This window comes from Aquarana catesbeiana, linkage group LG08 (genome assembly GCF_042186555.1).
Source record: "Aquarana catesbeiana isolate 2022-GZ linkage group LG08, ASM4218655v1, whole genome shotgun sequence".
NCBI lineage: Eukaryota > Metazoa > Chordata > Amphibia > Anura > Ranidae > Aquarana > Aquarana catesbeiana.
The window spans coordinates 307610734-307635658 of NC_133331.1; the positions used below are offsets into that span (position 1 = coordinate 307610734).

Here is a 24925-nt window from a genome sequence, read left to right on the forward strand (position 1 = left end):
TCCTGCGCTCCAACTATAGTATCTGTGAGGGGTTGCAGTGTTGTGGCACCAGCACCAGTGCCTAAGGCCCAATTTTTCAGACCCTGTTTAACAGGGGCGTGTAATTACAATTTTTGATGCAATACTTTGCAGCAGGGCTTGTTCCTGCGCTCCAACTAGAGTATCTGTGAGGGGTTGCAGTGTTGTGGCACCAGCACCAGTGCCTAAGGCCCAATTTTTCTGCCACTGTTCAATAGGGACATGTAATTACAATTCTTGATCCAATATCCCATAGCTGGGCCCGTTTCTGCGCCCACCAAGAGTAACTGTGAGGACTTACAGTGTTGTGGCACCAGCACCACCACCACCAAAGGCCCAATTTTTCTGACCCTGTTCAACAGGGACATGTAATTACAATTCTTGATCTAATATTTCACAGCAGGGCCAGTTTCTGCACCCACCAAGAGCGAGTGAGGACTTACAGTGTTGTGGCACCAGCACCACCTAAGGCCCCAATTTTTGCAGAGTATATAGGGCAGGCCCCTACTTTCAAACATCCAACTTACAAATGACTCCTACTTGCAAACGGAAGGAGACAACAGGAAGTGAGATGAAATCTACCCCTAGGAAGGGAAATTCTCTCCTGTAAGAGTTAATATGGGAAAAACGTGTCTCCTTTAAACTGATGCTTTATCACCAATGCTTGTTTCACTAAAAACCCCAAATTGTCAAAAAACATTTGTCATTGGGACAGAAAGTGAGGTGAAATCTTCTGAAAGAGGAGCACAGACAGAAAAACAAATGTCACAGGGGTGATAACCCTTCCCTACGATTTCCAAAAAGTTTAAAATAGATTTTTGGCTGGAGCTACACTTTAAAAATGTACCAGTTCAAAATTACAAACAGATTCTACTTAACAACAAACCTACAGTCCCTGTCTTGTTTGCACCGCCTGTATACTGCTGTTCAGAGGGCCTTTCCTTTTTTTAATTTGGGTGTGGGGTTCCCCTTAATATCCATACAAGACCCAAAGGGCCTGGTAATAGACTGGGGGGGGGGGGTACCCATGCCGTTTGTCTCACTGATTTTCATCCATATTACTGGGACCGGACATTACATTAAAGCCGCAAGCAGTTTTAAATGACTTTTATTCCTTTAAAAATGTCATTTTGTGCAGGGACTCTTCTAAGCACGGGAAACACGCGCCACTTTACAGGCATACTATAGACACCCCACCAGGTACGATATTTAAAGGAATATTTCACTTTTTTTTCACTTTAAGCATCATTAAAATCACTGCTCCCGAAAAAACGTCCGTTTTTAAAACTTTTTTTTGCATTGATACATGTCCCCTGGGGCAGGACCCGGGTCCCCAAACCCTTTTTAGGACAATACCATGCAAATTAGCCTTTAAAATTAGCACTTTTGATTTTGAATGTTCGAGTCCCATAGACTTCAATGGGGTTCTAACATTCGTGCAAATTTTCGGTCTGTTCGCAGGTTCTGGTGCGAACCGAACCGGGGGGTGTTTGGCTCATCCCTACTGGCCACTTTATTAGGTACACCTTGTGCTAATACCGGGTTGGACCTTCTTTTTGCCTTCGAAACTGGATCCTCTGAAACTGGACCTTCTCGACCCTCTGGAACTGGACCTTCTCGACTCTCTGGAACTGGACCTTCTCGACTCACTAGAACTGGACCTTCTCGACTCTCCGGAACTGGACCTTCTCGACTCTGGAACTGGACCTTCTCGACTCTGGAACTGGACCTTCTCGACTCTCTGGAACTGGACCTTCTCGACTCTTTGAAACTGGACCTTCTCGGCTCTCTGGAACGGGACCTTCTCGATTCTCTGGATCGGGACCTTTTCGACTCTCTGGAACTGGACCTTTTGGATCCTCTGGAACTGGACCTTTTGGATCCTCTGGAACTGGACCTTTTGGATCCTCTGGAACTGGACCTTTTGGATCCTCTGGACTGGACCTTTTGGATCCTCTGGAACTGCTCCCGAAAAAACGGCCGTTTTTAAAACTTTTTTTTGCATTGATACATGTTCCCTGGGGCAGGACCCGGGTCCCTAAACCCTTTTTAGGACAATACCATGCAAATTAGCCTTTAAAATTAGCACTTTTGATTTCGAACGTTCGAGTCCCATAGACTTCAATGGGGTTCTAAAGTTCGTGCAAATTTTCGGTCCGTTCGCAGGTTCTGGTGCGAACCAAACCGGGGGGTGTTCGGCTCATCCCCACCGGCCACTTTATTAGGTACACCTTGTGCTAATACCGGGTTGGACCTTCTTTTTGCCTTCGGAACTGGATCCTCTGAAACTGGACCTCCTGGATCCTCTGGAACTGGACTTTATAGACTCTCTGGAACTGGACCTTCTCGACTCTCTGGAACTGGACCTTCTCGACTCTCTGGAACTGGACCTTCTCGACTCTCTGGAACTGGACTTCTCGACTCTCTGGAACTGGACTTCTCGACCCTCTGGAACTGGACCTTCTCGACCCTCTGGAACTGGACCTTCTCGACCCTCTGGAACTGGACCTTCTCGACTCTCTGGAACTGGACCTTCTCGACTCTCTGGAACTGGACCTACTCGACTCTCTGGAACTGGACCTACTCGACTCTCTGGAACTGGACCTATTCGACTCTCTGGAACTGGACCTTCTTGACTCTCTGGAACTGGACCTTCTCGACTCTCTGGACCTGGACCTTCTCAACTCTCTAGGAACTGGACCTTCTCGACTCTCTAGGAACTGGACCTTCTCGACTTACTGGAACTGGACCTTCTCGACTCTCTGGAACTGGACCTTCTCGACTCTCTGGAACTGGACCTTCTCGACTCTCTGGAACTGGACCTTCTCGACTCCCTGGAACTGGACCTTCTCGACTCTCTGGAACTGGAACTGGACCTTCTCGACTCTCTGGCAACAAAGCTAATAAAGGGTCTGGAGGATCTTAGTTATGAGGAAAGGCTGCGAGCACTAAACTTATTCTCTCTGGAGAAGAGACGCTTGAGAGGGGATATGATTTTAATTTACAAATACCGGACTGGTGAACCCACAATAGGGATAAAACTTTTTCGCAGAAGAGAGTTTACCAAGACTCGTGGCCACTCATTAAAATTAGAAGAAAAGAGGTTTAACCTTAAACTACGTAGAGGGTTCTTTACTGTAAGAGCGGCAAGGATGTGGAATTCCCTTCCACAGGCGGTGGTCTCAGCGGGGAGCATTGATAGCTTCAAGAAACTATTAGATAAGCACCTGAATGACCACAACATACAGGGATATACAATGCAATACTGACACATAATCACACACATAGGTTGGACTTGATGGACTTGTGTCTTTTTTCAACCTCACCTACTATGTATGTAACTAAGACTATGGAACTGGACCTTCTCGACTCTTTGGAACTGGACCTTCTTGACTCTCTGGAACGGGACCTTTTCAACTCTCTGGAAATGGATCTCCTGGGTTCTCTGGAACTGGACCTTTTGGATCCTCTGGAACTGGACCTTTTGGATCCTCTGGAACTGGACCTTTTGGGTCCTCTGGAACTAGACCTTTTGGATCCTCTCGAACTGCTTCCGAAAAAATGGCCGTTTTTAAAACTTTTTTTGCATTGATACATGTTCCCTGGGGCAGGACCCGGGTCTCCAAACCCTTTTTAGGACAATACCATGCAACTTAGCCTTTAAAATGAGCACTTTTGAATTCGAACATTCGAGTCCCATAGACTTCAATGGGGTTCTAATGTTCGTGCAAATTTTTTGGTCCGTTCGCAGATTCTGGTGCGAACCGAATCGGGGGGTGTTCGGCTCATCCCTACCGGCCATTTTATTAGGTACACCTTGTGCTAATACCGGGTTGGAACTTCTTTTTGCCTTCGGAACTGGATCCTCTGAAACTGGACCTTCTCGACTCTCTGGAACTGGACCTTCTTGACTCTCTGGAACTGGACCTTCTCGACTCTCTGGAACTGGACCTTCTCGACTCTCTGGAACTGGACCCTCTCGACTCTCTGGAACTGGACCTTCTCGACTCTCTGGAACTGGACCTACTCGACTCTCTGGAACTGGACCTACTCGACTCTCTGGAACTGGACCTACTCGACTCTCTAGGAACTGGACCTTCTCGACTCTCTAGGAACTGGACCTTCTCGACTCTCTGGAACTGGACCTTCTCGACTCTCTGGAACTGGACCTTCTCAACTCTCTGGAACTGGACCTTCTCAACTCTCTGGAACTGGACCTTCTCGACTCTCCAATACCATGCATACCATGCAACTTAGCCTTTAAAATGAGCAATTTTGAATTCGAACATTCGAGTCCCATAGACTTCAATGGGGTTCTAATGTTCATGCAAATTTTTTGGTCCGTTCGCAGATTCTGGTGCGAACCGAACCGGGGGGGGTGTTCGGCTCATCCCTACCAGCCATTTTATTAGGTACACCTTGTGCTAATACCGGGTTGGACCTTCTTTTTGCCTTCGGAACTGGATCCTCTGAAACTGGACCTTCTCGACTCTCTGGAACTGGACCTTCTCGACTCTCTGGAACTGGACCTTCTCGACTCTCTGGAACTGGACCTTCTCTACTCTCTGGAACGGGACCTTTTCGACTCTCTGGAAATGGATCTCCTGGGTTCTCTGGAACTGGACCTTTTGGATCCTCTGGAACTGGACCTTTTGGATCCTCTGGAACTGGACCTTTTGGATCCTCTGGAACTAGACCTTTTGGATCCCCTGGAACTGGACCTTCTGGATCCTCTGGAACTGGACCTTCTGGACTCTCTGTGACTGGACCTCCTTGATCCTCTGGAACTGGACCTCTCGGATCCTCTGGAACTGGATCTTTTGGACTCTCTGGAACTGGACCCCCTGGGCTCTCTGGAACTGGACATCCTGGACTTTCTGGAACTGGACCTTCTAGACTCTCACATATCACTAATAAAACACCAATGGAAGACTCTCTATGAACTGAATCATCTAAAAATGATGTTAGTTTGTAAAAAATTAATCAGAACAGAATATTGTAGAGTAGAGCGTTCTTATTTATTCTAGAAAATCAGATTACGTTATTAACACACAATAAATAATCTAAATTAAATCTAATTTAAAAATAAATGATACTTTAGTCGGTTCAATAAAAAAATTAGTTCCTTCAGTAAAGCAAAAAAAGATGTACAGTATATTGGCTAATAGCAACCAATAAAAGATATGGTCCATGGATTGGCGTATTCTATGGTGGGGTCTGTGTGAGTGTGGGACTAAGTCAGCATTATTTAGAGTACCGTATTACTACAATTCAATCCCTGCAGACCTATAACTATTACATCATTCCCAAAAAAATCCCATTGTACTTTGGCCACGCCTCCAAATAAGCCAATATGAACGCAAAAACTTTATTAGCCTTTGTGAATATTCTGGGGTCCAAGAAGTGATTTTCTTTAACAGAAACATTTTATACATTCTGACTATAAGGAAGGACACATGTTTTCTGGAGGTTATTCTTGCCACACTCCCCATTTGTCCGTCTGAACATTAAAAAGGTAGTTAGTCCATGTGAATTCCCTGGTGTCGATCATGGGCACTTTTTTGACTGAAGCATTTCCCGCACTTTGAACACGAATAAGGACACTCCACCGTGTGACGTCTCTGGTGAACAACAAGTTTGCGTTTCGTAATGAAACCTTTCCCGCACTCTGAACATGAAAAAGGACGCTCACCTGTGTGAGTTCTCTGATGTATAAGAAGGCTTCCTTTCTGAATGAAACCTTTACCACAGTGCGAACACGAGAATGGACGCTCACCAGTGTGAATTCTTTGGTGAGTAACAAGTTCTACTTTCTGAATAAAACTTTTCCCGCACTCTAAACATGAAAAAGGACGCTCACCTGTGTGAGTTCTCTGATGTATAAGAAGGTGTCCTTTCTGAATGAAACCTTTACCACAGTGCGAACACGAGAATGGACGCTCACCTGTATGAGTTCTCTGATGTATAAGAAGGCTTCCTTTCTGAATGAAACCTTTACCACAGTGCGAACACGAGAATGGACGCTCACCTGTGTGAATTCTTTGGTGATGAACAAGTTCTACTTTCTGAATAAAACATCTCCCGCACTCTGAACATGAAAAGGGACGCTCACCCGTGTGAATTCTTTGGTGATTAACAAGTTCTACTTTCTGAATAAAACATCTCCCGCACTCTGAACATGAAAAGGGACGCTCACCCGTGTGAATTCTGTGATGTATAAGAAGGTTTCTTTTGAGAGTAAAACGTTTGCCGCACTCTGAACATGGGAAAGTATGCACACTCTTATGACTTTTCTGGTGTGTAGGAGGCCCTCTGGTTTTTTTGGAAGAATTCCCAGACACTGTAGATGACAAGGAATGCTCTCCTGTGTGAGATCCTTCATGGTTTAAGGAAGGTTCTTCAGGATTAGATGGATCTGTTCTGTGAGATTCAAAAATAATAGTATGTGGGTTATCAGAAGATTCCTCAGGATCAGAGAAATCCCAGGATCTCTCTATATGATAAGTTCTATGATGTATTATTTGTGTAATGCGATTCACTCCTGGAGAACGTTGTGTGGTGGGATTTTCTTCTGCTTTATATTCTGAAGATACGTTATTCAGGACATAGTGTCCACCTGTTGGAAATCAATGTTTAAATGTTAAAATAATTCTTCATGTCTTTCATTCAGAAGTCATATACAGTATGTTGGTCTAACACTCTACAGTATCTCAGAGCTCTGGCATGGAATTGGGTGCAATCATAACATAAAATGTCAATACAAACCAGATAAAGATACAGTATCTCCACCTCATTTGTTGGGAACATAACATTATATTGAGGAATAGAGATGGACCTTTTATATGGTGTACAGCATCTCCACCTCACTTGTTGGGAACATGACGTTATATTGAGGAATGGAGATGGACCTTTCATATGGTGTACAGCATCTCCACCTCATTTGTTGGGAACATGACGTTTTATTGAGGAATGGACATCGACCTTTCATATAGTGTACAGTATCTTCAGATTTCACTTATTTAAATTAATCTTTTATACTCATAGAAGAAAAAAAGGAAATTGTGAACATTTCTGCATTTAGTGATTATTACTTACTTCTGTTGATATAAGGAGAAGATTCCTCCTGTTCATTTTTCATGGTCATCTCCTCCATAGACTGCTGATCTCCACTCACCAACGCCTCTTCTTCTTCCTCTTTAACCTCAAGTTTGATGTCTTTTCCTAATTTATCCTGAACCCCAAAACGAAAAAATAAAATATCTGGAAAATTAAGTTCAATATTAAAAACAAATATCTATAAGAAAGTTATCTCATAGTTTAGAATAACGTTTGAGTTCTATAGTTCAGTTCTTTATACCTGATGATGGTGAGGGATGCTTTGATCTTCCTGTGTGGAATCCTGGGAATAATGAAGACTATCCGCCTCCACAGACTGCTGAGCTCCACTCACCAGCGTCTCTTCTTCTTCCTTTTTAATCTCAGCTTTAATGTCTTTCAATTCTTCACCCTAAACCCCAAAGATGACAGAATACATTTATAAAAAGGAACAAGAAGTTAGTTAGAAGAATGTGGTCTCATATGTTAGAATTCTTTTTCAATTTTAGTTGCTCACTCCCACCTACCCGATGATAGTGAGGGATGGTGTGATCTTCCTGTGTGGAATCCCAGGAATACTGAGGATGGGGACATCTCTCTGGTGGGTTCCCATTACTGGATCCATCTGTAGGAAACACACACACTGACTGAATACATTGTTTTCCATATAGGAAGCCCAGAGCTAAAGAAATAAAAATGCAATAGGTGCAGGGCGGGCACGACAGAGTTAACAGGGGGACCATAGCAGGGAGATTGTATGTAAAAGTTGCTGGGATTGGTTGGGGTGTAAGGAAGGGGTGAAGCAGAGTTAACTGAGCAGAGGGAGAGATCCCTCCCCAGCTCAGTTTTTCAGGAGGAGTGAGCTTGGAAGCATGGCAGCTGTGGAACAGCTTTTTGCCAGGCTGATGGCCGAGGTGGCGTCCAAGGGACCAGGATGGCTGGAGGACAGACTGGAAGCGGCGCTGGGTGAGAGTTCCTCACTGGCTGCTTCAGCGGGGCGTGAGTCGGCGTGAGTCCGGCGGTCCAGGCCACCGGCTCGCTTCTCCCCAGATCCCCCTTTCCCCCTTCCTCCCAGAGTGCAGAGACAGCAGGTCCGTGTGGGTCGGCCGATATCAGGGCCGCCCGCGAAGCGCGTGGCGGCGCATGGAGCTTGGGGGAAGGGGCAGCAAACACAGACAGGCCGCGGTGCAAGGAGAGGTAGCGCCAGCAACGCCAGGGTGGATGCGGGGCCTAGCAGTGAGAGGATAGCGAGCCCGGCCTCTGGCTTTGATGCAGCGGGGGCGGTGCTTCAGCGGGTAAAAAGATCAGCGACGGCAGCCGGCACCCCAGATCCGCGGCCGGTGGCCCCCCAATGACAGAAGGGCAGAGGACAGCAGCTGGCAGTGGCCTTGCGTGGCACTGCGGGAAGGAGGACAGAGGGCCCAGAAAAGCGACCAACAAATCGGTGGCTGGATCCGGCGCAGGGAGGAGGTGTTTGGAGAACCGCAGACGTATCCGCTGGAGGGCTGTCGGTGAGTGAAGAGGAGAAGGCGGTAGACCGGTCTAAAGGTGAGCTGTCGCAGTCGGACGATGATGGGCTGCGAGGACGTCTAACGGCGGTGGAGACGGAACCGTCGGCTGGTGGGACCCCTTCCAGGCATCCCGGTAAGTCTATATGTATTACTTCACGTGTTGGGGGTACTGATTTGGGGGGGTGGGGGAGATTAGTAGTGGGGGTCAGGTCATAGCGGGGCAGTCAGCTGCGACTGTGCCTCCCCCTCTGGCCGCGCTTGTCGCAGACCGCGCCATGGCGAACTCGGGGTTGCAGGCATTTTTAGTGGGTTTGAAGGAATTGGTGCACAAGTTTGAGCCAGGGCCAAGTGGTATACAGTCGCCTGTGGCGGCATGGGTGGCTCCTGGGGTCGGGGGGGGCAATGAACAGGGTGACAAGGGGCACGGGGACTTCCCCTGGGCCTACTACGGAGCCTGTGGCGCCCTCGACAGAGGTCGCAGGGGTGGCAGGTAAGGAGGTGGTGCCTAAGACGTCAGAGGGGGCAACAGTGGAAGGGGAAAAAAACAGAACTTAGTAAGGTTGGCAGATGCTGCAAAATGCGAAGTTTATGCGTGTTTTGAGGGGCCCCTCGGAGCACACCTAAAACCTGAGGTGAAGGAGAAAATTTGGAAGGGAGAATATGTGGAGATTTTTGCGCTCCTACCGCTGGAAAAGTTCAATCTGGATAGGGTTAAAAAAAGGAGGCATAGGCTCATCCCTAGGACTTTCACGAATTGGCTGCAGGCCTTTGCGATAATGGCGAGCGTTATTGGGGAAAAGAACCCAGAACACTGCTCGGCACTGTTCTGCTATCTGGACGCCATGGGAGAGGCACACAGAGTCTACGGGGGAACAGCATGGATGCGGTACGATGAGCAATTTAGGCAGCAGAGGGCTATACGCCCATCCTTGAGGTGGGATCATAAGGACATCAGTTTATGGATGCGCCTTATGACGTCAGCTAGGCCGACGAGTCAATTTTTCAAGGGGGGGCAGGTGGCTCATCCAACCCCGGACAATCGGCCACAAGAAAAAAGAGGTTTGTTGGCAATTTAACGAGGATGTCTGCAGATTTGGGGGGTCGTGCAAATACAAGCATGAATGTTCAGGTTGTGGGGGTGGACACCCTGTGTCCCGTTGTTTTAAACAGGGAAAAAACCGTACAGGCAAATCTGTCAGTAAGGGGGACAACGCCGGTGAGAGTGGGAAAGATTCAACCTTTCCTCGACAGGTACCCAGATAGGGAGGCAGCGCAGTTGCTGGCCCTGGGGTTTTTGGAAGGGTTTAGAATTCCATCAAGGCTGGTCGATACTCCCCCTCTGTCACACAATTTGCAGTCGGCCTTACAACATGCGGACGTGGTTTTGGAGAAACTGCGGAAGAAGGTCTTGTTGGGCCGCATGGGTGGTCCTTTTCCTTTTTTGCCAATACCGGATCTGGTGGTGTCACCTCTTGGGGTCGTGCCGAAGAAAGAGCCTAACAAATTTAGGCTAATTCACCATTTATCATTCCCGAAAGGGGGTTCGGTGAATTATGCCATGGACCCAGAGGTATGCGCGGTTTCCTATACGTCTTTTGATGCAGCGGTGTTTTGGGTGAGGAGGTATGGGCAGGGGGCACTGATGGCAAAAGCTGACATAGAGTCGGCTTTTCGTTTGCTCCCAGTTCACCCGGACAGTTTTCGTTTGTTGGGTTGTTATTGGCAGGAAGAATACTATGTGGATCGCTGCCTGCCCATGGTGTGTTCTATATCCTGCGCACTGTTTAAACAGTTTAGTTCCTTCATTGAGTGGGTGGTGCGTGACGTCGCGGGAGTAAATGCCATCATACACTACTTGGACGACTTCCTCTGCGTGGGCCCACCTATATCAGAAGTTTGCGCGGTCCTGTTGGCCATGCTGGAGCATGTTGCTGATAAGTTTGGCATCCCTTTGGCACCAGAGAAAACAGAGCGTCCCAAAACGGTGTTGAGTTTCTTGGGCATCGTTTTAGACTCGGATGCCATGGATCGCAGGCTGCCAGAGGATAAGTTGAAGGCATTGAAAGCAGAGATTCGGGGGATCTTGGGACTTTGCAAAGTGCAACTGCGAACCTTACAATCATTACTAGGTAAGCTGAATTTTGCGTGTTGCATTCTGCCCATGGGGCGGGTATTTTCCAGGCGGCTGTCTGCAAGTACGGCAGGGGTTACGTACCCCAAGCACCATGTGTTCTTGGTGAAGGTCTCTGACCATCTCCTGTACCATGTCCTCAGTCTCTGACCATCTCCTGTACCCTGTCCTCAGTCTCTGACCATCTCCTGTACCATGTCCTCAGTCTCTGACCATCTCCTGTACCATGTCCTCAGTCTCTGACCATCCCCTGTACCATGTCCTCAGTCTCTGACCATCTCCTGTAGCATGTCAGCAGTCTCTGACCATCTCCTGTACCATGACCTCAGTCTCTGACCATCTCCTGTACCATGTCTTCAGTCTCTGACCATCTCCTGTACCATGTCCTCAGTGTCTGACCATCTCCTGTACCATCTCTGCAGTCTCTGACCATCTCCTGTACCATGTCCTCAGTCTCTGACCATCTCCTGTACCATGTCTGCAGTCTCTGATCATCTCCTGTAGTATGTCTGCAGTCTCTGATCATCTCCTGTACCATGTCCTCAGTCTCTGACCATTTCCAGTACCATGTCCTCAGTCTCTGACCATCTCCTGTACCATGTCCTCAGTCGCTGACCATCTCCTGTATAAAAATAGTTTTAAAACCAGTTACTTTCGGTGTCGGTGTTGTTTTAGTATCGGTTTCTGTTTTAGGGATCAAGGAAGATTTCTTTTCGGTATCGGTTTTGGCACCAAAAAACCCATTCGGTGCATCCCTACTAACACTCTACAGTATCTCAGAGCTCTGGCATGGAATTGGGTGCAATCATAACATAAAATATCAATACAAACCAGATAAAGATACAGCATCTCTACCTCATTTGATGGGAACATGACGTTATATTGAGGAATGGAGATGGACCTTTCATATGGTGTACAGTATCTTCACGTTGCAATTATTTAAATTCATCTTTTATACTCATAGAAGAAAAAGAAAATTGTGAACATTTCTTCATTTAGTGATTATTACTTACTTCTGTTGATATAAAGAGAAGATTCCTCCTGTTCACTTTTCATGGTCATCTCCTCCATAGACTGCTGATCTCCACTCACCAACGCCTCTTCTTCTTCCTCTTTAACCTCAAGTTTGATGTCTTTTCCTAATTTATTCTGAACTCCAAAACGAGAAAATAAAATATCTGGAAAATTAACTTCAATATTAAAAACAAATATCTATAAGAAAGTTATCTCATAGTTTAGAATAACTTTTGAGTTTTATAGCTCTGTTCTTTATACCTGATGATGGTGAGGGATGCTTTGATCTTCCTGTGTGGAATCCTGGGAATACTGAAGACTATCCGCCTCCATAGACTGCTGAGCTCCACTCACCAGCGTCTCTTCTTCTTCCTTTTTAATATCAGCTTTGATGTCTTTCAATTCTTCACCCTAAACCCCAAAGATGACAGAATACATTTATAAAAAGGAACAAGAAGTTATTTTGAAGAATGTGGTCTCATATGTTAGAATTCTTTTTAAATTTTAGTTGCTCACTCCCACCTACCCGATGATGGTGAGGGATGGTGTGATCTTCCTGTGTGGAATCCCGGGAATACAGAGGATGAGGACATCTCTCTGGTGGGTTCCCATTACTGGATCCATCTGTTGGAAACACACACACTGACTGAATACATTGTTTTCCATACTGATCTCTCCTTTACAATAAAGTCTCCTCTTACCCGGTGATGTGAGGGGCAGCTGATTCTCCATCATGACGTCCATGTAGAGATCCTTGTGTCCTTCTAAATACTCCCACTCCTCCATGGAGAAATAGACAGTGACATCCTGATACCTTATAGGAACCTGACACACACAATGATACAGTCACCATTGAGACACATCCCTTGTCTGTTACTGGATAATGTCCCAGAATTCCCGGCACCGCTCACCTCTCCTGTCAGTAGACCAATGATCTTGTTGGTGACTTCTAGAATCTTCTTGGCACTGGTTACCTCTGTTGTCAGGCAGTGAGGTGGAGGCACTGTGATGGGTGATGTCCTATGAAGACGACTGCTGGGTGTTTATGGATCTCCAGAGGTTTCCTTCACAATTTTATAATTCTGTGTATAGAGAGAAAGTAATTATCAATGAAGACGTTGTAGAATCCTTCTCTCCTCTCTAGATAGAATAATGTTTTCATTATAGAGATATGGATGAAGTCACGTGACCCTCCCAGAATCCTCCTTACCTCCTACTGATTTAAATAGGACACTCTTCTCTGTCGATAGACAATAAACTGAGAATTATTTGGACTATACCAGGATGTGTAATGTCTATACTAGGGATGACCTCAAGATTCAGTATAAAAAAAAGTTTGGACCAAACCTTGACTGTTCAGATGAACAACCGAACATATACCCTTTCGGGGGAAGAAGAACATCATGTGCAGCATCTCACAAAAGTGAGTACACCCCTCACATTTTTGTAAATATTTGATTCTATCTTTTCATGTGACAACACTGAAGAAATGACACTTTGCTACAATGTAAAGTAGTGAATGTACAGCTTGTATAACAGTGTAAATTTGCTATCCCCTAAAAATAACTCAACACACAGCCATTAATGTCTAAACCGCTGGCAACAAAAGTGAGTTCACCCCTAAGTGAAAATGTCCAAATTGGGCCCAAAGTGTCAATATTTTGTGTGGCCATCATTGTTTTTCAGCGTTGCCTTAACCCTCTTGGGCATGGAGTTGTCTCTGTGCTGTTTGGCATATTGTAAGCGGGATACTTTGTGGCATTTGCATAGTAATGGCTTTCTTCTAGCAACTAGACCATGCAGCCCATCTTTTTTTAAGTGCCTCCTTATTGTGCATCTTGCAACAGCCACACCACATGTTTTCAGAGAGTCCTGGAGTTATTTGTGGGTTTTTCTTTGCATCCCGAACAATTTTCCTGGCAGTTGTGGCTGAAATTTTAGTTGGTCTACCTGACCGTGGTTTGGTTTTAACAGAACCCCTCATTTTCCATTTCTTTATTAGAGTTTGAACACTGCTGATTGGCATTCTCAACTCCTTGGATATCTTTTCTTCCCGGACCTCCCCATGTCAGCCTACTATGGATCAGATCCGCCCCCTCTGACCCCTCCAGGACCACCTCTTTTCTAGCCCATAAAAGGGAGGCTAAAAAAAAACAAAAAGTGTAGCGCTATAAAATGATGGGCTGTAAGCCCGAATGACATCTGAAAATTTCAAACAGTGAATGGAAATAAAAAATAAAACTAAAATTTTTCATAAAAAGTGACAATATTGATAACAACACAAATAATAGTGTCAATCTGTATATCTTACACATAAGAAGTGACAATAATGATGACAACACTGACAATGCTGCAACAGAAACTTCTGTGTGTATATATTTCCAGTCTATATGTTTAGAGTTGTGAGACTCAACAGCAAGAAGTTTCAATATGGAAAATGTGTCTGTCCATATGTTAAAATATGTGACTGTGATAACACCACCACCGTGAGAAGAGGAGGCTTACCAGAATGTTTGAACACGCCAGAACATATGCTCTGCGTGTCAAACAGGCTTGTATTATGGTGGATAGATTCAGGAGATGTCGATTTCTTTAGACCGGAGATTCCCTGTTCACAATCCCATAAGGAGGCATGGAAAGTGAGCTCTCATATGGAACAGTACTCAGAAATCCAAAGATATAGAGTGGCAAAGGAGAAAGCAAAAGGGGACCACATAGTGTTATTCCACAAATAAAAGTAAAATTTAATGAAGTTAAGAACACTCACATGATTGTAGATAAAAAAGCGCTTGTACAGAATCAATAAGCAGCAATAGAGACCTTCCCGACACGTTTCGTCATTTTATAGCGCTATAGCGCCACACTTTTAGTTTTTTTGGGTTTTTTGCCATTTATCTAATTTGGTGTGTTAACTGCTTGGAATTGGGGTAGCGCGAAATTATTTGCTACACTTTCATAAAAGGGAGGCTGTCTGCCCACACCAGTGTTCTTTTTTCGTCCTCGCTCCGGACGCCTTTTAAAGTTTATTTTTATTTATTTATTTATTTATTTATTTTTTTTTTCTCCATCCTGTTGGGTTCAGCCTCTCCCGATTCAGAAGACCCCCCCCCCATATAGGCTGTATATCTCCTAAAGGGAGGTGGGTTCTCGTGGTGCTGGGATTGTATGGTACAATATAAATGACTGTGTATTTCTGGCAAAGGTCACTGGCAGTATAAATGACTGTGTATACCTTCGTTAGGCAGGTGCTGGCACTCTCTCCTTCCATGTTTTTGGGTGTTCAGGCATTGGTTTGGCTCGCTGGGACTTGTAGTTCACAGCCTCCACACGTACTCCTTTCAGGAAGCTTAGAATTGAGCAGGTGAGGTCAGAGGCAGCTTCCTCTTTGGGTTGTCTAGCAAACACCAGAATGCTCACTAATGATTTGCAGCAGCCTCTGTCCCCTAGGCTGATCTCAGTCTCCAGCTGGTCAATCTGCTGCTCTGCTCTGGTAAGCCTCCTTCCAGGTCTCTCATTACTTTCTGCTGTGTTACTTGTCCGTCAGAGTATTTTTATTATCCTGTACCTTCTAGGACTGGGGAACTTTGCCTGCCTAGCTGCCTTAGCACTGAAGATTTGGATGGAGAAGTTTATTTTAATTGTATTTATTTATTTTATTTTATTTTTTTTAAAAGAGAGCGCTTCCTCTGTGTTTTACAAAGAGAAGGGCCCACTGCGAGATAAACTCCTGCAAAGAGGTTCCAAATCAGCATTCCAGCCTCAAAAGAGTAAAGAAGGGACTAGACATGACAAATCGCAGAGTCGCATGCAGGTGGATAGATGCCTGTTGTCACAGCATTCCACATCTCCCTCGCTCTTACCTCACTTTAGTCGCTCGGACCCAAGCCAAGGGAGGTCAAGACATCAGACGGCTCAGGACAATGCTGCGAAAGCACGCCAGGTAAAATCCTACATTAAGCAAGCCGTCAAGAAAGGGTTAAAGATTGTTTCAAGGAATCCTGCTCATCCTGCTGTATCTTCACCATCTGCAGATTCAGATCATGTGTCTTCAGTGCGTTTTAACTCTGAAGTCGATAGCGATTCGGATCCATCTGAGGCTGAGATGGTCTCAGAATCGCATACGTTTGATTTGTGCACTGGTTCCCCCCTTGGTGGAGGCTGTTCAGGAAGCGATGAAGTGGCGGGAAGAATCATTGCCTCCAAAGAAACAGCAAAGATACTACCTGTATTTAAAGAAATCTTTACCTTCCTTCCCATTTCATTTCTGAAATTAAAGAAGTAATTGACAATGAGTGGGGGGGGCCTGAGAAGAAGCTCAATGTGCATAATGGAGTATCGAAGCTGTACCCCTTGGGACACTATGCCTAAGGTGGATACGTCATTACGTGTATTCGCCCGCCACATTACGCTTCCGCTGGAGGATTCGGTCTCTTTTAGGGATCCTATGGTTCACAAAATAAATGCAAACCTAAAAAAGGTTGTATAGTTTGGCCGCAACAGCCTGCAGACCGGCGGTAGCACTCACTCCTCTGTGGCAGCAGCACTTGGGCTGGGTTCGCACCTGTGCGTTTTTCTGGCTTTGCAATACTGTGCATTTATCATGTTCTCCTATGGAACACGTTCTGTGGTGCGGTTCTGCAGAATGCTGGGAGTGCATGGGTGTGAATCCAGCCTTAGAGTGTGGGTAGCGGAGCTGGTGGACGGATGTTTAGATGAAAGTCTGGGAAGTGGCAGTTCTTCTCCTTTGCAGTTTTTAAGATTGCTGTAGAGTTGTGGCTGAAGTGGCTGTCGACCAGGTCAAGATGACAGCAAAGATAATGGCTCATTCCGTCACAGCCCGCAGAGCCTTATGGTTGAAGCATTGGTCAGCCCATAAGGCTTCTCAGCACATCGGTCCCATTTGACGGGAAGCTACTCTTCGGGAAGACTAATGCCCTGTACACACGATCGGACATTGATCAGACATTCCGACAACAAATTCCATCGGATTTTGTGCCAAACTTGTCTTGCATACACACGGTCGCACAAAGTTGACGGAAAATCCGATCATTCTGAACGTGGTGATGTAAAAGTCGGGACTATAAACGAGGCAGTAGCCAATAGCTTTCGTCTCTTAATTTATTCTGAGGATGCGTGGCATTTTGTGCGTCAGATTTGTGTACACACGATTGGAATTTAAACGATTAGATTTTGTTGTCGGAAAATTTTATATCCTGCTCTCAAACTTTTCGTGTTGGAATTTCCGACGGAAAAAGTTCGATGGAGCCCACACACGATCGGTATTTCCGACAACACAATCCAATCGCACTTTTTCCATCAGAAAATCCGACCGTGTGTACAGGGCATTAGAATCAGCAATTCAGCGGGTTTCCAGCAGCAGATCTGGCCTAATCCCGCAGAAGAGGAAAAAGACACAGCAGCCCTTTGGTTTAACGAGGGATCCAAAGAAAGATTCAGAGAGGCCATGGCTTACAGACAGTTTTTCAGACAGTGGAGGGGAGCTGGTTCAACCTTCCAGAAACCTTCCAAGCCCAGGGCCAACAAAGCTCCTGGGGCTGTGTTTCCACTGCTGCGTCCCCAAAGCTGCGTGATTTACACTGCAACTTTGCTGTGTGATTTGTGATGCGATGTCATTCGACCTGTGAAAACCATGTGAGAACAAGTTGCACAGATGTCGGAAAAAGGAGTGCAAAAACCTTTTTTGAAGTCGCTGCGACTTAAGTCGCACCAATTAGAATGGGGACCATTGAAATACATGGGTTTTGACTTGTCATGCGACTTTGCATGTGTCAGGTCGCACAACAACTAGCAGTAGTGGAAACAGAGCCTAAGGCTTCAAATAAATCCTTCTGAAGCTGTCTCCGCTTAACTCTCTCAAGTAGGAGCAAGACTAGCCCAATTCAGGGGAGGTTACATGATGCCTGGATTGTAGCCGTCATTCGATCACGTTATCGTCTCAAGTTCAGAATAAGGCCCCCTCAGACCTTGTTCATAGAAACTGGACTTCCTACGGATTTGGAAAGGAGGCAATGTTTGCAAGGATATATAGGGGAGCTGTTGGCAGCAAGGGCCATCCTTCCGGTTCCAAGGCACGAATTGGGTCAAAGAGTATGTTCCCCTCTGTTTTTGGTCAAGCTTCAGGGGGTTTCGGACCAGTTTTTTTACCTCAAAGTTCTGAATTCTTACATGAAGGTTCCACCATTCAAAATGGAGTCATTGGAAACGATCGTTTTGGTTGTGGAGTCAGGAGACTGGATGGTTTCCATCGATCTGGCAGATGCGTATCTTCATGTCTCCATAGACGCATCTCACCATCGCTTTCTCAGGCCTTCCGTGATAGGCTCTCATTTTCATTTTTAATCTGTCCCATTCGCTCTCTGCACGACTTCGAGAACGTTTTTAAAGCTACTGTCTGCTGTGGTTGAGACTCTCAGGGTCAAGGGAGTCCAAATATTCCATTATCTAGATGACATGCTACTTTTGGGTCCGTCAAATGAGCTCCTTCTAGTTCATGTTAATTTCACCTGCAAAACACTAGCTCATTTCGGTTGGTTGATCAACTTTCTGAAGAGCCAGATGCATCTGACCCAAATGTTGGAGTATTTAGGAGTACAATTCAACATGGATCGGGGTTGTGTTTCTCTTCCTTAGTTGTTCTTTGTTTTTTTTGTTTTTTACTAGCCGTGGCCTCGGCCAGAAGAGTCTCCAAGTTGTGCGCCTTCTCATCTAAAGAACCATATTGTTTGGGGCTCCCGGACAAGATAGTCCTTAGGCCATTACCGAGCTTTCTACCTAAGGTGGCCACATAATTTTGTATGAACTGGGAGGTCATTATCCCAGCCTTTCCAGCGGATACAGCTGATGATAAGGGGAGTAGGTTAGACCTGGTCTCTGTGGTTTCAACCTACCTGAAATGGACTAAAAGCTTTCAAAAACCAGATCAGCTGTAGGTTTTCCCAATGGGGCCTAAAAAGGGTATGCCAGCAACATCCAGAGTTGTGTCTTCCTGGTTTGTCAAGACCATGCATATTGCATATAAAACGCTGGGCCTCCCTCCTCCTTCAGAGATCAAAGCACATTCGACAAGGGGTATGGCAGCATCCTGGGCATACGCAAAGGTCACCCCTGAGGTAGTTTGCAGAGCAGCAAGCTGGAGCGCGCCCAACACCTTTTATTAGGCATTACAGGCTTGTCCGCCTGAGGAAACATTTGGCTCTACGGTTATTACGGCGGCTGTTGCCCATTAAAAATTTTGAGTAGCATTGCATTGAGGGTTTGGCTTATTTATTTTTTTGTCTTCCCTCCCTTCTTAATATTGCTTTGTACATCCCATAGTAGGTTGACATGGGGAGGTCCAGGAATAGGGAGAATTGTTATCCATACTTACCGTAATTTTCCTTTCCTGGATCCTTCCCATGTCAGCCGGAGGATTCCCATCCAGTTTATCCGTCGCGAGGCGGGTTTTTTTTTTGAACACTTGTGTGGGCAGACAAGTGCCCTTTTATGGGCTAGAAAAGAGGTGGTCCTGGAGGGGTCAGAGGGGGGCGGAGCTGACCCATATTAGGCTGACATGGGGAGGATCCAGGAAAGGAAAATTACGGTAAGTATGGATAACAATTTTCCTTAATATCCCTTTCCTGTTTTATACAGTTCAACTACCTTTTCCCGCAGATCCTTTGACAATTCATTTGCTTTCCCCATGACTCAGAATCCAGAAACCTCAGTGCAGCACTGGATGAAAGATGCAAGGGTCTGTCAGGAGTCCAGAATCTCATTGACCTTTTATACACACACAGTGATTACAAGCAAACAGATCACAGGTGAGGATGGTTGCCTTTAATAGCCATTCAAATCCATTTCTGTAAACTTGTGTGCATGTTATCCGGCTAAAATCACCAGGGTATGTAAACTTTTGATCAGGGTCATTTGGGTAGTTTCTGTTGTGATTATGATTTAAAAAGAGTAAACACAGTTGATTGATAATAAATGGCTTCAGCCAAACACTAACCATGAGTGAAAGAAAAGTTTTTGTGTTATCATTCATATTCTCTTAAAAATGGCCAAGAAATCATAAATTCTGCAAGAGTATTTAAACTTATGAGCACAACTGTATATAATATAAAACTGCAGGCAGGGCACTTGACAAATCACTAGGGACAAAAGGCATGTGAAATGATTTGATACAGTAATGTAATCTGTAAGATTACAGTGTACTGTATGTGTTATCAATTTATCACTTTTTGAATTTGCCGCCAGGGTCCACCCCGTGAGTCGAGACACTTGCAGGGAATGGAGCCTGGCACACAGAGGCATTGGGCGGAGGACACAGCGGGGGGACATCGCAGGATCCTGGGGACGAGGTAAGTAACCTGCACCAGGATCCTGCAATGCAATCCAGAGTGTGGCTCTAGATTACCGCTAATGGTACCCCACAGCTATTACCCTTTTGTATGACTTGACCCTCCCTCCTAGATTGTAAGCTCTAACGAGCAGGACCCTCTGATTCCCCCCTGTATTGAATTGTTTTGTAATTGTACTGTCTACCCCAATGTTGTAAAGCGCTGCTCAAACTGTCGGCGCTATATAAATCCTGTATAATAATAATAATGGTACTGAAATTTAACCCTGAGCCACGCTCGGAATTACCACCAGGGAGGTTAATATATGCTATAGAATGGGTGTACCACCCTGCAGCTGCCCCTCGTGCCCACCCCTTGTCCTGGCTCTGCTGCCTGCAGGCAGAATGGGGGTCAATGCCCATCTGAATGAAGCCTTAAGGGGGACCCTGTGCAAAAAATAAAAACTGAGGAAATGCAGATCAGTCTTAGTCAACTTAGACCCCCTAAAGACCACCGATATACCCCTGCTTACATAGCCAAGACTCCCATATCTCCTCCTATTGGTCTCCCTTCCTCCATAAGCCCCCAGGTGCTGATACCTCATCCTCTCAACCTGCTCTCACCCCAAAGAGTAAAAGCCGACTACAAAAAACACCTGACGAAAAATAGGTGTGATCCCGACACCCCTTGGACCCCCCTCCTATCACTGATTACACTTCACAAACTGGACTTTTTTTAGTGTCGGGAACATCTCACCCTGTTGCCCACCCTAAATCTTACAATGTCTAGCATCACCAACTCTTCTGTGACTATTCCCGCTCTTTTAATGTCTTGAATACCTCACTATTGTATGCTCATGCTTTACCGTTGTTTAGTTTTTTTGTATTGTTCTGTTTTTGTTATACATAAAACTTTTCTGTTAAAAAATAAAAACTGTGTGAAATCCTGACAAAATTTATACCAGACCACTCAGGTCTGGTATAGCTTTTATGAAGGAATTCCACACAAAAATCACAAAAAAAAGAGCAAGGCCCCCTAAAAAAAAAACATACTGGACCCTTATCTGACCATACAGCCTGGCTGGTTAGGAAAGGAGGATAACCAGAGGACAAATCCCCCCCCGAATCATACCAGACCACATACCCTCAACATGAGTAAGTGCCTTGCCAAAGGGAGGACCTTCCAGCAAAGCACCTTATCCCCATGTTGTTCAGGACAAGGTCCTCTTCCCCACAACCCTGACATGGTGGTTGTGGGGGTCTGTAGGCAGGGGGGCTTCATGGAATCTTGAAGCCCCCTTTAGCAATAAGGGGGAACCCAGATACCAGTTCCCTCATGTGAACAATTAAAGGGTACATAGTATCCCTACTAATTCACAAAAAAGTAAGGCGTAAACAAGTCACGGTTTTTACCAAGTCCTTTACTTAAAAAAAATAAAATAAATGCCTCATGATGTCCATCCGCCATCAATCACTTCACCCAGTCATATAAAGATTGGAATTTTGGTCCCCAAACCAAAAAAAACAAGGGGCAGGGGCAGTTGGACTATTACGGTACAGGAGGTAGATAGGTAAAGTCAAGTGTAAAAACACATATATAGGAAAATATGCATAGAATTTTTATTAATACAAGATCAATAAAACACACATAATCATGTACAATTTAAAAACATAGTGACAATCCATACATATCACCAGTATAATGGTCCCCAAGAGGGGAAAATCACAGTGGGATTGAGGGTCACGAAAAGCATCTCAACTAGTTTTGCGGTCTATTGCCGCTTCGTCAGGAGAATATCTGTAATTTGATTAACAGGTTATCAGTAACTATACAAATTAGCCAAAAACAATAGTACAGTCACACATAACAATAATAACAATATATACATGGGGAAAAGAGGGCTAAGCGGCTTACTTAGGTACCCTTGCCAGTGATATAGATCAGCGCTTTTCAACATTTTTGTAGTCAATTCATAAATTGACAACGCTATACAAGTACCTGTGGTGAAAAAAATAATAAAATAAATGCACCTTAAGATCCGGTAATGTCGGTACACAATTTCCTAACAAGTCACCTCTCCTCTGGAACTTCCTGTCTTTACCCTATATCACTTCCTGTCCGTACATGACATCACTTCCTGTCTTTACCCTACATCACTTCCTGTCCATACATGACATCACTTCCTTTTTTTTGCGTTCCACGCTCAGGAGTGAGATCACCATCTTGTGGAGAATTTAAAGACTGCCGCCTTCGTTCATAAATACTGCAGTCTTCATTCATACATTAAAACTCGGCACATTTACTTTTTCGGTACATTTATTATTTTTTGTTGCTTATCTTTATCCTCATGTACAAACCAAATAACAATAATAAAAAATAATCATTTTCATTTTAGTGCTATTAAACACACACTATATATAATTGTATATATACAGTGCCTTGAAAAAGTATTCATACCCCTTGAAATTTTCCACATTTTGTCATGTTACAACCAGAAACGTAAATGTATTTTATTGGGATTTTATGTGATAGACCAACACAAAGTGGCACATCATTGTGAAGTGAAAGGAAAATGATAAATGGTTTTCAATTTTTTTTACAAATAAATATGTGAAAAGTGTGGGGTACATTTGTATGGCGCCCCCCTGAGTCAATACTTTGTAGAACCACCTTTCGCTGTAATTACAGCTGTAAGTCTTTTTGGGGATGTCTCTATCAGCTTTGCACATCTAGAGAGGGACATTTTTGTCCATTCTTCTTTGCAAAATATCTCAAGTTCTGTCAGATTACATAGTTACATAGTTACATAGTAGGTGAGGTTGAAAAAAGACACAAGCCCATCAAGTCCAACCTATGTAGATTGGATGGAGAGCGTCTGTGATCAGCAATTTTCAAGTCTTGCCACAGATTTTCAATTGGATTTAGGTCTGGACTTTAACTGGACCATTCTAACACATGAATGTGCTTTGATCTAAACCATTTCATTGTAGCTCTGGCTGTATGTTTAGGGTCGTTGTCCTGCTGGAAGGTGAACCTCCTCCCCAGTCTCAGGTCTTTTGCAGAAACAGGTTTTCTTCTAAAATTGCCCTATATTTGGCTCCATCCATCTTCCCATCAACTCTGACCAGCTTCCCTGTCCCTGGTGAAGAAAAACATCCCCACAACATGATGCTGCCAACACAATGTTTCATGGTGGGGATGGTGTGTTCAGGGTGATGTCCAATGTTAGTTTTCCACACATAGCGTTTTGCTTTTAGGCCAAAAAGTTCAATTTTCATCTCATATGACCAGAGCACCTTCTTCCCCCACATGGCTTCTCACAAACTGCAAATGGGACTTCTTATGGCTTTCTTTCATCAACGGCTTTATTCTTCCATAAAGGCCAGATTTGTGGAGAGCACGACTAATAGTTGTTCTGTGGACAGATTCTCCTACCTGTTAGCTGTGGATCTCTGCAGCTCCTCCAGAGTTACCATGGGCCCCTTGGCTGCTTCTCTGATGAATGCTCTCCTTGCCCGGCCAGTCAGTTTAGGTGGACGGCCATGTCTTGGTAGGTTTGCAGTTGTGCCATACTCTTTCCATTTTCGGATGATGGATTGAACAGTGCTCCATGAGATGTTCAAAGCTTGGGATAGTTTTTTATAACCTAACTCTGCTTTAAACTTCTCCACAACTTTATCCCTGACCTGTCTGGTGTGTTCCTTAGGCTTCATGATGCTGTTTGTTCACTAAAGTTCTCTAACAAACCTCTGAGGGCTTCACAGAACAGCTGTATTTATACTAAGATTAAATTACACACAGGTGGACTCTATTTACTAATGACTACTACTAGGTGACTCCTGAATGCAATTGGTTCCACTAGATTTTAGTTAGAGGTATCAGAGTAAAGGGGGCTGAATAGAAATGCACGCCACACTTTTCACATATTTACTTGTAAAAAAACCTGGAAAACCATTTATCATTTTCCTTCCACTTCACAATTATGTGTCGCTTTGTGTTGGTCTATCATAAAAATCCCAATAAAATAGATTTACGTTTTTGGTTGTAACATGAAAAAATTTGGAAACTTTCAAGGGGTATGAATACTTTTTTAAGGTACTGTATAGACTCGCCGGCCACTTTATTAGGTACACCTTGTGCTAGTACCGGGTTGGACTTTCTTTTTGCCTTCAGAACTGGCCTAATTCTTCATGGCATAGATCAACCAAGAGTGTTGGAAACGTTCCTCTGAGATTTTGGTCCATAGTGACATGATAGCCTCACACAGTTGCTGCAGATTTGTCGGCTGCACATCCATGATACCAATCTCTCATTCCACCACATTCCAAAGATGTTCTATTGGATGAGATCTGGTGAGTGTGGAGGCCATTGGAGGACAGTGACCTGATTGGAGCTTTGTGACATGGTGCATTATCCTGCTGGAAGGAGCCATCAGACGATGGGTACACTATAGTCATAAATGGATGGACATGGTCAGCAACAATACTCAGGTAGGCCGTGGTGTTTAAACAATGCTCAATTGGTACTAAGGGGCCCAAAGTGTGCCAAGAAAATATCCCCCACACCATTACACCCCCACCACCAGCCTGAACTGTTGATAAAAGGCAGGATGGATCCACGCTTTCCTGTTGTTTAAGCCAAATTTTGACCCTACCATCGGAATGTCCCGAGCAGTGGTGCATCCATTAAGGGTGCACGGGTGCCGCGCCCTCCGTCACGCCACCCCCCCCCCCCACTATGACTAATGGATAGATTCATGCATTCACACCTCCACCCCCTATTCAGGTATCCAGCCCCTTTTCGGATGCTGGGCGCCT

At 44.9% G+C, this 24925-nt stretch overlaps 1 protein-coding gene across 1 annotated transcript in view; it reads right to left on the reverse strand.

The window, feature by feature from the left end:
• LOC141106914 (uncharacterized) overlaps nucleotides 1–24925 on the reverse strand; it is a gene marked incomplete at its 5' end in the record, with an annotated part of 60026 nt that overhangs the window by 23075 nt on the left and 12026 nt on the right. Inside the window, 9 exons of the mRNA XM_073597843.1 lie at nucleotides 5585–6634; nucleotides 7114–7249; nucleotides 7376–7525; nucleotides 7641–7738; nucleotides 11769–11904; nucleotides 12031–12180; nucleotides 12296–12393; nucleotides 12471–12594; nucleotides 12681–12814. Coding sequence (XP_073453944.1) covers nucleotides 5585–6634; nucleotides 7114–7249; nucleotides 7376–7525; nucleotides 7641–7738; nucleotides 11769–11904; nucleotides 12031–12180; nucleotides 12296–12393; nucleotides 12471–12594; nucleotides 12681–12814 — 2076 coding nt within the window. The remainder of the gene's footprint in view (nucleotides 1–5584; nucleotides 6635–7113; nucleotides 7250–7375; nucleotides 7526–7640; nucleotides 7739–11768; nucleotides 11905–12030; nucleotides 12181–12295; nucleotides 12394–12470; nucleotides 12595–12680; nucleotides 12815–24925) is intronic.